Raw genomic sequence first — 13498 nt, forward strand, 5'->3', positions numbered from 1 at the left:
CCCGCGGTCACGTGATCACCGCGGTCAAACACAATCACGTGGTTCGACTGGAGAGTCAAAACAACAGGTTTGCTTTCCGATTTTAATGCAAAATATAACACTATTTGCTCGATTGTACGGAAGAGTATTAGAGCCAGGCAGGAGAAAAAATATTTGAGAGGGGAAGATTTTTTTTATTATTGTGCACTTCGAGAAAAAAGTCGAAATGTCGAGAAAAAAGTCGACATTTCGCCTTTTTTCTCAACATTTCAACTTTATTCACGAAATTTTGACTTTTTTTTTCCAACATTTCGACTTTTTTCTCGAAATTGAACTTCAACATTTATCTCGACATTTCGACTTTTTTCTTGACATTTCGATTTTTTTCTCGAAATTGTACTTCAACATTAATCTCGACATTTCGATTTTTTTCTCGACATTTTGTCTTTTTTCTCGACCTTTAGACTTTTTTTCTCGAAGTACATAATGAAAAAAAAATCTTCCTCCTCTAAAATATTATTTTTATTTTTCTCCTGCCTCCACCACAATACCATTGAGATCTAGCACCTGTTTTTTTGGATGTGAGATCATTCAAGATCCATGATTTAATATTATCCAGCTTCATCGACATAGATTTCTGCTCTTTTAAAAACATTAAAGTTGGTGTAATTCTTAAGAATAAAAAAAAAAATTTTTAGTGAATAATTTGATCATTCTTACAAAATACTATATTCACAAGTATGAATTCACTTCATTGACTGCTCTTAAAAATGAAATCTCTTTATTTCAACAGTTACTAAAATACATAAATACTCTAATTACAACTGTCAATTTATCCTGAACCCCTTGTACTTGACAATATGATTTTCCTTCCTTATTTATTATTTAACTACTAATTTTTCATTCATTCGCTTATTTATTTATTTTCCCTATTTTTTTTAAATTAATTAATTTATTTATTTTTATATTTATTTATTTTCTTCATTTCCCCTTATGCAATCTTAATTTAATAGGTGTGATTGTTTTCTCAATTTGATGTACTTATGTTTACATCTGAGTTTGTCATTGTTCTTGTTAAAACAAACAGGTGTGCTTTCCTGGATATGATTGATTTATAAACACCGAGGCGCCGCTGGAGTTCAATTCATTCTAACGGAGAAGACACCGCCCCTCCGGGCTGCGCCGTGTTAGCATATGAGCGCGAGTCGTCTTCGCGCATGCGCTGTCCCCCCTACCACGGCAGCATGGGAGGCTACGTGGATTGTCACTGTCACATCTCTGCTCGGGATTTTGACGAAGTAAGAGAGAATTTAACTCAAAGTTGTCGATTTTAACGCTCTGATCTGTGACTTTTTTCTCTCCTCTCTTTCCAGGACATAGAAGAGGTGATTGAGAGGTCAAAAAAGGTGCGAAAGTCTGATTTTAACGTTGTTGTTGTACACTTCATGCATTTCTCATGTTGTTATTTTAAACTTCATGCATTTCTCATGCTGTTGTTTTAAACTTCATGCATTTTTCATGTTGTTGTTTTAAACTTCATGCATGTTTAATGTTTTTGTTTGAAGGCTGGGCTACTGGCTCTGCTGGCTGTGGCTGAACATGCTGGGGAGTTTGACAGGATTATCCAGCTGTCACAGAGGTCAGTTTGCCATCGCTTTGTTTATTTCACTACATTGAGTAGAAAATGTCTTGCTGCAAACACTGGCAGACCTAAACTGATTGATCGGGGTGTTAAAAATATCGATACAGTGATTTATCGCAATACTTTGCCACTAGGGATGGCCGGTATGGACTAAAAAAATTATCACGATAATTTCTGGCATTTATCCAGATAACGATAAAAATGACGATAAAAAAAATACCAATTAAACTCCACCTTTTTAACTATAAATCTATCACCACATTCAGTCTTTGGAGCCCCCAAAACACTGCTGTAAAACAATACTAAATGCTACTAAACTACACCAATTAAATTGAATTGATAAAAACCAATTAAATTAGTCCACTTGTACTGCAAAACTGGAATGACTCAGATCCACCATGTTTGTTACACAAAAACCTCATCAACGGGAATTTATTCTTTCTTTCTTTCTTTCTTTCTTTCTTTCTTTCTTTCTTTCTTTCTTTCTTTCTTTCTTTCTTTCTTTCTTTCTTTCTTTCTTTCTTTCTTTCTTTCTTTCCTTCACGTACATTGTGCGTGGATTTAACACAGAACCATAAATCAGCTTTACACAAAAACGTCAACGGGAATTTATCGTTTTTACCGTGAGATGATATTGATTTGTCATATTCTAATAACTTTATTAGGAAAAACATATTCCACGTTCTTGTGTGTAACAAAGCTCCTTATTTTAGATATCCTGTGTTCAGTGACACATTTGGGAACCAATTCCAGTGTCTACATTCTTTATTTTTCACTTTTATTTTCTCCATATTCTTCACCTCAGTGTGTTCAGCAAGTGCCGTGTCGCACTTATGACATATATTTGCAAATTTTTTTGTTTTTTTTACTTGATCTAAAAACCACTTATGCAATGTACTTAAATAAAATGGTGCAGTTGTTTAAAAACAAAATTTTGACAAAGCTAGTCCTCTGATCAGTTTACTCCGGTATAAATGTACAGCAACCCGTGTTATTGTTAAGTTAAGAAAGTAAAATAGTTTGATGTATCACAATGTTACAATAGATATTGTACTGTCATACATGTATCGTGATATATATCGTAAGGAATGGGTGATATTTTACCGTTCACGATAAACCGTCCCCACGGTAAGTATTTGTATCTCACGGTAAAAATGATAAATTCCGGTTGATGACGTTTTTGTGTAAAGCTGATTTATGGTTCTGTGTTAAATCCATGCACAACGTACGTGAAGGAAGGAAGGAAGGAAGGAAGGAAGGAAGGAAGGAAGGAAGGAAGGAAGGAAGGAAGGAAGGAAGGAAGGAAGGAAGGAAGGAAGGAAGGAAGGAAGGAAGGAAGGAAGGAAGGAAGGAAGGAAGGAAGGAAGGAAGGAAGGAAGGAAGGAGCCTGAAAGAAAGAGAGAGAAAGAAAGAAAGAAAGAAAGAAAGAAAGAAAGAAAGAAATGAGCCAGAAAGAAAGAAAGAAAGAAAGAAAGAAAGAAAGAAAGAAAGAAAGAAAGAAATGAGCCTGAAAGAAAGAAAGAAATGAGCCTGAAAGAAAGAAAGAAAGAAAGAAAGAAAGAAAGAAAGAAAGGAAGAAAGAGAAAAAAGGATAAATTCCCGTTGATACGTTTTTGTGTAACAAACATGGGGGATCTGAGAGCGAGATAGATTTATAGTTAAAAATGTGGAATTGAGAATTATCGTGATAAATTTTTTAGTTCCCTACATATCATATCTGGATACGTATTGTAATACTTTTTTAATGTTTTTCGGGTTATGCAAAAAAAAATAAAAGAATATACGGACTGCACGAGGTCGTGGAAATCACAATGTGCTCATTTATTATGAAAAACAAACAGAAATGGTGACTTCAACTGTTGTCTTCTGTGTCACACATGACAGTAAGCTCCAAACAAACCAAAAAACGGCGTTACTGAAGAAAAAAAAAAAGAGAATAAGGCACAAAAGTAAACCGCTCTCACAAAAATGCTGCTCCGTTGCGCGTGATCCAGATATAAGAGTGGGAGCTACGCGGCAGGCGCTGCCTGATGGCATCACTCAGTTACACACCCCTAAGAATGTTGGGTTTATCGGGTTTAAAAGAGAAAGTGCACACCCAGCCTGTGGTGGCAGTATCATGGTGAGGGGCTGCTGGTTCTTACTCTCCAAAACAAGGTCAGCTGAATACTGGAACAAGCTGAAGCCTTAGCTGACGGCCCAGACTCTCAGGAGTCTCTTTATTCACGACTTTCTCTCTCTTTCCAGGTTTCCAGGTTTCATTTTCCCGTGTTTAGGAGTTCATCCTGTCCAGGAAGTTTCTCCAGAGCAACAGAGAGGTGCTTCTCTCTCGGTAGGAACGCTGCAATTCAATACTCGCTTCCCCCAAAACCAGTTTTATTTAAAAACCACCCCACAAACAATGTTTAATACAGATAAAGAAACAAAAAAGACCACGAGGGTTTAAATCTCAGTTTCTTTCTTCACCGTTTATCTTATTCTGATGATTTAATGATTTAAAAGACTTATTTTGATACTTGATCAAACTTTACTCCTCGTAGCATTACCGCGTCCGACCACATGGGGGCAGCATGTCGGGGGAAAGTGCTCAAATACAGGACGGAGCAGCCCGGGTGCAAGTTCCTGGTTTAATGTTCGTGTGCTGCACCTCTAGTGGGATCAGGTGGTATTACAAGTCACGCTGGACCGACTCATCGCTCAGTACCGACACGGCAGATAGTTAGTTATAGTTAATATTTATTTCGGTCAATCCCAAACATAAAAATCAACAAACAAGATAACACAGGTTTTTCCCTGGTCAACATTGTGATTATTTTGACTGAAAAGGTCTGGGCTTGAAGCATAAAGCTTATCTTACCCACCTTTTAACAGAATAGAATATACAAAAAGAACAAATGAAGTATCATGAGGCTACACAAAATAATAATAGTAATAATAATAATAATCATAATAACAATAATGACGATGATGATAATAATAGTAGTAATAATAATAATAGCTTAAATAACTGTAATAATGGTAATAGTAATAATAATGATGATAATAATAATAATGATAGCATTGAAAACAGAAAGATCTGCACACGTGCAAGCTTTAAACTGACAACATTTATAAATAATATTAAAGTCAGACTTTAGTTTTGAATTCTGGTTCAACAGAATAAAAAAAAATCTAACAAAATATTTAGTTTTACCACATTTTCAGGTGATCGCTTCAATAAATCCATATCTGCACCTGTTGGTGGGACGTGTCCACCTGTAGACAGATGTCCTAGTCCTTTTCAATCACTTTCCTATATTTTGATATATTTTAATTTAAACAACGAGAAACAAACTCTAAATTAAAGGTATTATCCATAATTTTGGAGAGCTAGCAAGATTTGAAAGTGGCACCTCCTCTAAGCCCCGCCCCCTCGTCCCCCCTCCCAGCTTAAATCATGTAAAAACTCTAACCAATCCGTTTCATTCGGTCCGAATGAAACGGATTGGTCCAGGACCAGAGGCTTGGCAGGGGGGGAAAGAACCAATCAGATGCCTTCATGCCGCCCACGCCCCCCAATCCCCCCCCTGTCCCATGCGCGCACTCGCTTCCAGCCCCCGTGTCCACTTCCCACGGATCGTCTTGGGCTCACAGTGTCCCAGTGTAACCCCCCTCCCTCCCCTCTGCCACGGACCCCAGTATGTAGTTATTTATTATGTAGTTATTTCCAGAGCGGCTCGGTCGCCGCTGTGTGTGAGAGCGGGGAGCAGAGCCGTCGGTCCAGGCTGCTGCTGCAGGACTCTCCGCCCAGCAGCAGCAGCCCGCTGGGATAGGTGCAGCCGCAATGAAGTTCCGCAGCAGCTCCGGCTCGGAAGCAGTATGGGGGTCCGTGGGGATGGAGGCGTCTCCATCACGGCGAGAGAGCGGAGAGCGCCGGTGCGGCTGGCGGAGCGCTGCGGTGCTGTGCAGGCTCTGTTGCCGTAGCCTACGCCGTAGCCTACGCCGTAGCCTACGCCGTAGCCTACGCCGTGGCTCTAGAGCCTGCAGCGCAGCGCCAGCCGCTCTCCGCTCTCTGCTCTCCACTCTCGCCGGGATGGAGACACCGGTGGGCAGGTTGCACGTTTGGGTGGGCACACCCCCCCCCCCTGCCCCCCCCCAAAACCGGCCTCGCTTACAGGTGAATGAGACATGGGGTAGTTTAGTTGAAAATGTGCTGTCCAAAATGTCCTGGAAAACTTGACTCCTGCAAGTGCGCGTTCCCCAAAGTTTGTGGGGGCGTGGCTTTGGACGGAGCGCTGACGGGAAGGGGAGGAGGGGGCGGGGCTTAGAGGAGGTGCCACTTTCAAATCTTGCTAGCTCTCAAAAATCATGGATAATACCTTTAACTAATTAAAAGTTTGTGCAGCCGGAGTGAAGACGTGTTTGTGTCTCCCCTGCAGGACCTGGATGCAGCTCTGCCGCTCATAGAGCAGTACAAAGATCACCTGGTGGCCATCGGAGAGGTAAAGGTGTCTGTTCTGAGAGTTAGCTCCGTCCACAGCTCGGACTAACGCCTCTGATTGGTCGTGGTTTTCCGTCCGTAGGTCGGCCTGGACTTCACGCCCCGGTTCGTCCGCGGGGAGACGGATAAGGACGAGCAGAGACGGGTCCTGGTCCGCCAGGCCCAGATCGCCAAGACGCTGGACCTGCCGCTGTGAGTTCACTGGAATTTAAACAACAACATGTACCTTAGTGCTTAAACAAGTAGAATATGACCAACTCTTCTGAATAGTTTGCTATTTAAGGGGTTTTATACCTTTACTGACACACTGCAGATGACATATCAATGATTTAATTTGATTCCTTTACTTAAAGAAAGCTGTTATGGTTCTTGATAGAAAACAGAGGAGGGAGGAGGGGGGGGATCTCTCTGCTGTGATTGGCTGGATTAGTTGGCGTCTGTTACTACACCTGATAATATCTCGGTTAAAGTTAAAAACACTGGCCTGCAGCTCCCTCTGGTGGTGAGAGGCGGTACCACATGCTGGTCCTGCTGCTGAGGATAGAAACACGGCTGTTACAGAATATAACCTATCTTTAATGATTTAAATGTCTTAAATGTCCAAAAGTTTCTTAAAATAAGTCAGTTTTTCTCTGTTTTAAAAAAAAATATTTCACCGAAAGAGAATCTTACAATCTTTATCTCTTATTTGAAGCCCCCCTCCCACCCCCCCTCCCCTCCCACACACACACCCTCACACCTCCCCATCCCAAATGTATCACAGGCACAAAATAACCATATAACAACACGTCATTTAACTTGAGACACTTTATTATTAATAACAAATGTGCTCTAAGTATAGATACAGTAGTTTGACTGTATGAGTCGAATAAAAAAAAAATTCAACCTAAAATAAATAAAAAAATATTAAATAAAAAAACTTCAACCTGAAATAAATAAAAAAATATTAAATTAAAAACTTCAATCTGAAATAAATAAATATTAAATTAAAAAGATTCAACCTGAAATGAATAAAAAAAATATTAAATAAAAAAATTCAACCTGAAATAATAAATAAATATGAAATAAAACACTTACAAATGAAATGAATAAACAAATCCGACCCAAAAATAGCCATCAATTACTCATCAAAAGAAAGTTACTTCTACCACCTTAATCCCCCACAAAAAGGCCTTTTACAGATGCACGTCTCTTTTTTCTATTTTAGTCTCTATTAAGTCATCAATGAGGTCAAAAACTTCAACAACATTGATATAAAACTATAGTCAATATGTTATATATTGGCTAAATTTATCAGCTTGCTGATTTAGAAAAACGCACAATTGTAAATGGTCAAACATCGTCGTTTTATGGTTTGAAGATGAGTTGTGTTTTCTCCCTCGCTGGTTGTCCGTCCTGCGTCGACTCCAGTTTGCTGCGTTCAGCTTCACATCTGGTGGGTTTTCTGGTTGAAGTGAGACGATGTAAGACACATAAGCCGTTATATTTGTGTTTTCCCCTCAGAAATGTCCACTCGAGGTCTGCAGGGAGACCCACCATCCAGCTTCTGAAGGAGCAAGGTGAGAATCCACGTCTCTCTAGTGAGTTTAGTCGGCTGAACGAGTCGCTGACCTGCAGTTCCTCCGTTCTGCCACCAGGTGTCGACAAAGCTCTTCTCCACGCGTTCGACGGGAAACCGTCTGTTGCCATGGAGGGAGTGAAGGCGGGATATTTCTTCTCCATCCCTCCATCCATAATCCGGAGTGAACAGGTACAACCCCCCCTTCACCTCGGGTGTCCTTTGTCAGAGCAAACGTCGGGTTGAGCGAGGTAAAAATGGTTTTAAATGGCCACTGATAATCCTGTATCAATCGTTCGTATTTCAAAATAAAACCAAGAGTAAGAAACCGAAAAAAAAAAAAATTTCCTCAGTATTCGTTACCTAACTAAAATGAAAGAACGGATGATTTTTTTTCCTCATTTATTAATTTGTAAAACTTGTACCGAGATTGATTCATTTTAGCAATCGTTTCTGTTTTGACTGAGTTGTTTTTAATAATAATTATTATTCTAATAATAATAATAATAATTCATTTTATTTAGAGGCGCCTTTCAGGTCACCTTACAGGTGATACAAACACATATTATATAAAATACAACACACATTATATTGTGAAATACAAATACAATTAACGTAACATTAAATTATAATAATCATAATAATAATATAAAAATAAATAGAGAAAAACATACCTGGAAAATGACACTTATTTCTCCTCTGATAAGAGTATTTCTTCTACTCTTATCAGAGTAGAAAAGCACATAAATATCCATTTTCCACCTTTGCTAAATAGTCTTCTGGTAAAGTTAGCTTTTACGCTAGGCGACTTGCGGTTCACTGAACTTGCTTCAGATCAAAAATGGATCAAACGGAAATGGTCGTTATCCGTTTTTTTTCCATTATTCTTTGAACATAAAATTGAAAAACTGAAAAAACGAGCCGTTATCTGTTTCTTCATTTTAGTTAGGAAACAAATACTGAGAAAATGTGTTGTTTTTTTTCGTTTTCAACAAATGATACACGGATTAAAACCGCCTACTTTTTTTTTATTTACAAATGTGCATTTGATATGATACAATAAAGTCCAGATCTCATTGCTATCGAGTACCAGGATGTAACAACGAAGATTGACTCACTTTTCTCAGTGTTTTTCTCCGTCGTCGTTTTTCTCAGTATTCTTTTTCCGACTAAAATGGAAAAAAAAGGATAACGACCATTTACGGTTTTTATCCATTTATGATTGAAAATGAGTTGTTTTTTCCTTTGTTGTTACTTTTGGTTTTATTTTGAAAAACAAATGAATGAATGATACACGGATTAAAACCTCATACTTATTTATTTATATAAGAGCACTTGATGTGGTATAATAAAGTTCAGCCCGGTCCAGATCTCATGGCTGTGGAGAACCAGGATGTAACTGGCGGATGAAGATCGACTCACGTTTCTCAGTATTTTTTCTCAGTCTTCGTTTTTCTCAGTATATATTTTGTCTCAGTCTTCGTTTTTCTCAGTATTCGTTTCCTAACTAACATGGAAAAGAACGATAACAACGGTTTTGCCATTTTATCAATTTTTGATTGAAAATGAGTACCGTAGTTTTTTTTTGTTTTCTTACATTTGGTTTTATTTTGAAAAACAAAAGATACATGGATTCCTGATTTAATATTTTGCTTGTTTTCCACCAAGAAGCAGAAGCTTGTGAAACAGCTGCCGCTGGAGCACATCTGTCTGGAGACCGACTCCCCTGCCCTCGGCCCAGAAAAACAGGTAATAACTGGTTTGCGTCTGTTTAACACAATGCCAAAGAGGAAAGACATCAGCACGATCCGGACCTAAGATGCGTTGCAGTTCCTCTTCCGGCCGCTAGAGGCGCCGGCTCGGACCTCGGACCGAGCCGAAACCCCGAACTAACGTCCGTCCACCTGCTTCTGTCTGCAGGTGAGAAATGAGCCGAGCAACATCCACGTCTCGGCCGAGTTCATCAGCAAGATCAAAGGTGTGTCGCTGGAGACGGTGATGGAGGCGACGACGCTCAACGCCCTGCGACTCTTCCCCAGGCTGAAGTCTGCCGTCCGACCCTGACGTTGATCTGATTGATAAAGGACTGTGATCCGTTATTTTAAATTAACTTAATGCCTCATTGAACCAGAAAAAGTGTAAATAAGTAAAAGTTAATGTATTAAAATCTTAAAAGTGTATTGGATCTATCTGAACTTGACTCATCTCAGATGACGAAGCCTTAAAGGAGGAAAAGTTGAAGCTCTTTAATGTGTTTTTAATTTTTTCGCGCACTAAAAAATCTCACGTACTGTTTTTGCTACTCATTAGGGTGGAAGTATGGAATTTCGGACGCAGCTTATGTGAGATTTTTTAGTGCGTCCGAAACATTAGTACGTACACAATAGTATGCGCTATTCATACTTATTCTGGAGAAATTTATTATGGATTGATGGACACTAGCTAAGCCCAAAACTTCCCACAATGCCATGTAGCGGTGTTTGGTTGCTAAGTGCTGCGCAGATACGTATATGTCATAAGTATAATAATATTATTATATAATATTAATATAATAATATTCGTATATAATAATCTTATATAATGTCATCTTGTTTCGACCAGGATAAACGGTAAAGAGCGGAGCAGTGCGGCTGATGCTGCTGTGACGGCAGGAAGTGCCGTGTGGCTCTGAGTAGCACGTCCGAATTAGAATTAGAATTAGAATTAGAATGTCTGCCTGCTCACTCCTCAGGTTAAGGAGGAGACCTGAGCTCAGTGCAGGGCCCTCCCGGGGTTGGTAGAGAGTGGCAATGCCCAGGACTGTTACTTAGATAGGAGCACTGGGTGATAAAATGGGAAAAACCGGGATAAAAAAAAAAAAAAAAAAGAATTAGAATGTCTTTATTGTCATTTGTACAGGTACAACGAAATTGGAATTAATGCATACTACTGATACTTACTCAAAAGTGTGCCGACCTTAAAGAGCATATTGCAGGTTAGAATTTTTTCAAAAATGATACCTGACCTTATGTGAAAATGACTATGTGAGAAGTTAATGTAGGATTTAATATGTTTTACAAGACATAAGGGCACGTATTCAGAGGAAAAAGTGGCTGATTTTAGCCAAGCTCCTACAAACGCTTTTTTTTTTTTCGAACACCGCGTCATATGACGTAGCACTGGGGAGACGTCTCCACAGCTGCCCCATCTGACTGTGCAGACCTCGTACACACGTAGCCGGGTATCTGCTAAACCGAAGATATTTTCCTACGTTTGGACCTGTCATCCACGTGAAAACGCAAATAAACGAATGTTTAAAAAAAACTCCGGGCAAAGTGAAGATTTTTGAAAACTCTGTTTATGTAGATGTGTGTAGACCTGGTGCAGACAGAGACAACCGGAGTTTTGCGTTTTCGAACGTCACATTATGCTCCAAAACAACAACAAATCTGCTCCGAGTCTGACGTCTAACGTGCGACCCAGAACTACAGATGATCCACCATCTGTCCTCCAAGCTATTTATTAAATAAATGGTCTCTGCTCTGGACACCGTTACACCGACGCGGAGCCTACGCCGTAGGGTACGCAGCGATGCGGAGCAGGGCTGCAGCCCGGCTGCATCGATTTAACGCGGCAGCTAAGTAGCGGGACACGGGGAGACTGGAGCTCGTTATCCGAGGAGGAGACGCCGCTCCCGGGGAAGCGGCGCAGCAGAGGCGGCCCGGAGGCTGGAAGACCAGATGATCTACAGGTTTGGAATGCTTATGAATGTGGTCGAAAACGCATATCTTCGGTTCTGTGGAAGGTTTTTTTTTTTTTTTTAACAACGATGTAATGTGGATACAAAATATTAAATTCGGTTTTAAAAATACTTGGCTATTTCGGATGCATTTAATCAGAAAAAAGAGAAGATAATAAGCCAGTTTTCTGTTTAGAAAGTACAAACGTAGACAGATTACAAGTACTCATCCATTTTTAAGGAGTTTCAGAGTTTTCTTTCAGGAGCACGGGCGGGTGCTGCAGTGAATAAAGGCGGATTTATGGTTCCGCGTAAAATCGACGGCGTAGCCTACGGTGTAGGGTACGCGGCGCACGCAGCGTTCTGTGCGTCGCTGCGTAACCTACGCCGTAGGGCTGCGTTGGTGCAACGCGGACCCATAAATCAGCCTTTTAAAAAGCGAGTTTCAGCTGTCAATCAAAAGAACGTGGGGGGACTAACGGGTTCGTAATTATAAGGCTGTGGCCCGGCATATTGGTGTGAATACACATTCACAACCTCTTCAGTGTCACAACTAACATTAAGATCCATTATTTTTCCTATTGTTGAAATTCACCGCGCTCCCTCCCGCTGCGTCACTTCCGGTTCAACTTTTTCAGATGCGGAAGTAAAATACTCTCACAAAAACAACTCCGGAGGTCACTGTAGTATATATTTATGCGTATTTCAATGAAAATTCAGTTCCTACATTATTTTCCTACACATTGATTCACAGGGGTCTCCAACATGCAATATGCTCTTTAAGTATTGTCTTTGAGTATATACTGTTTAGTATGGCATTTCGGACGCACCGCAGTTTCTGGGGATCAAAACGTTTTTTTTTTTGTTTATTATTCTCGCCCCCTGGTGGTCAGCCGAGGAACTGGCTTGCATTATTTGCAAGACCTGATAGTGCCTTATGTTCCTGGCAGAGCTCTCCGCTCTCAGACTGCAGGTTTACTCGTAGTTCCTAGACTATCCAAATGTAGATTTGGAGGGCGGGCGTTCTGCTATCAGGCACCACTACTATGGAACCAACTTCCAATCTGGGTTATGGAGGCTGACACCACCTCCACCTTTAAAACTAAACTTAAAACCTTTCTGTTTAGTAAAGCCTATAGTTAGTGTTTTGTAAACCTCTAGCTGGTGAATTGAATTGAATTGAACTTCAGCCTCGCTGAAAACACGCCGACTGAAGTCGCCATCTCCGTCTGCTGAAGCCAATAAATGTTGTTTTTATCTAATTCTTTCCGTTGGGTGATCATGAGGGTGAACCGGAGCCATGGACGTGTCACAGGAACATTTATTAATTGTTTTACACACATTTTATGGTCAAAACTTAAAAAGTATGACATTTTTCAGTGTCAAAATGTAGTAAGTGCAGGTTTTCTCGTATTTAAGGATTAAACGTTTTTACGTCCCGCGTGACTCCCGTCTTCAGGTCGATGGTTTGACGAGATAAAGTTGAGAGGAAACTTCAGAAACTGCTGCTGGACTTTGTCTCCAGCAGATTAGACGCCTGAGACGGACTTTATTCAGGTCTCACTGACCAAAACACCGAGAAATCTGTGTTTCCTCCAAACTGAACAAACTCTGAAGCTGCGTCACGAGAACTGATTTAAACATTAGTTGATTATTTATCTAAATTACTCCCCACTATCTTTTATTGCCTTTGAGTTTTTTTGTGGTTTGTGTGAAGTTAGATTTCCTCTTTATCTTAAAGCTGCTTTAAACGCATCACGTGATCGACGTGATTGAATCAATTCGTTTCATGTTGTTTTTATTGTCTTTTTGTTTGTCCAGTCAGGAATTGAGAAAACACCGTTAAAGTTTGTGATAATCGTCTCCAACTACTTCTAAACAAATAACATTATATCAATAAATAAATACAAATTACGCAATCATAACAACTCAATTAAGAAAATCTTTAAACCTTTTTTTTCCTGTTGACTTTTTTTTATTTATCTAAGTTGGTTTTCAAATCAGTTTTAAAAATGAAACCTTTTTTTGTTACTTAAACTGATTTTTAATCACGTAGTTAAATTAACTTTTAACTCCTTTTTTCCCAAAGAAATTAAATTCAATTAAAATTTAATTAATTTA

The 13498-nt window shown here is 39.6% G+C and overlaps 1 protein-coding gene across 2 annotated transcripts; it reads left to right on the forward strand.

The window, feature by feature from the left end:
• On the forward strand, positions 1–9898 carry LOC133462571 (putative deoxyribonuclease TATDN3). 2 transcript variants are annotated; one of them, XM_061743872.1, is made up of 11 exons: positions 1–67; positions 1067–1277; positions 1353–1385; positions 1545–1618; positions 3869–3953; positions 6040–6102; positions 6184–6293; positions 7605–7660; positions 7739–7851; positions 9328–9408; positions 9580–9898. In XM_061743872.1, exons 2-11 carry the CDS (start codon positions 1197–1199, stop codon positions 9721–9723), a joined length of 840 nt encoding a protein of 279 aa, XP_061599856.1. In that variant the 5' UTR covers positions 1–67; positions 1067–1196; the 3' UTR covers positions 9724–9898. The 2 variants fall into 2 exon arrangements, with proteins under 2 accessions (XP_061599856.1, XP_061599858.1); XM_061743874.1 differs by having other exon boundaries at positions 5–67; positions 9331–9408; positions 9580–9895.
• Positions 9899–13498: the final 3600 nt, after the last annotated feature.

This window comes from Cololabis saira, chromosome 16 (genome assembly GCF_033807715.1).
Source record: "Cololabis saira isolate AMF1-May2022 chromosome 16, fColSai1.1, whole genome shotgun sequence".
In the NCBI taxonomy this organism is placed as follows: domain Eukaryota; kingdom Metazoa; phylum Chordata; class Actinopteri; order Beloniformes; family Belonidae; genus Cololabis; species Cololabis saira.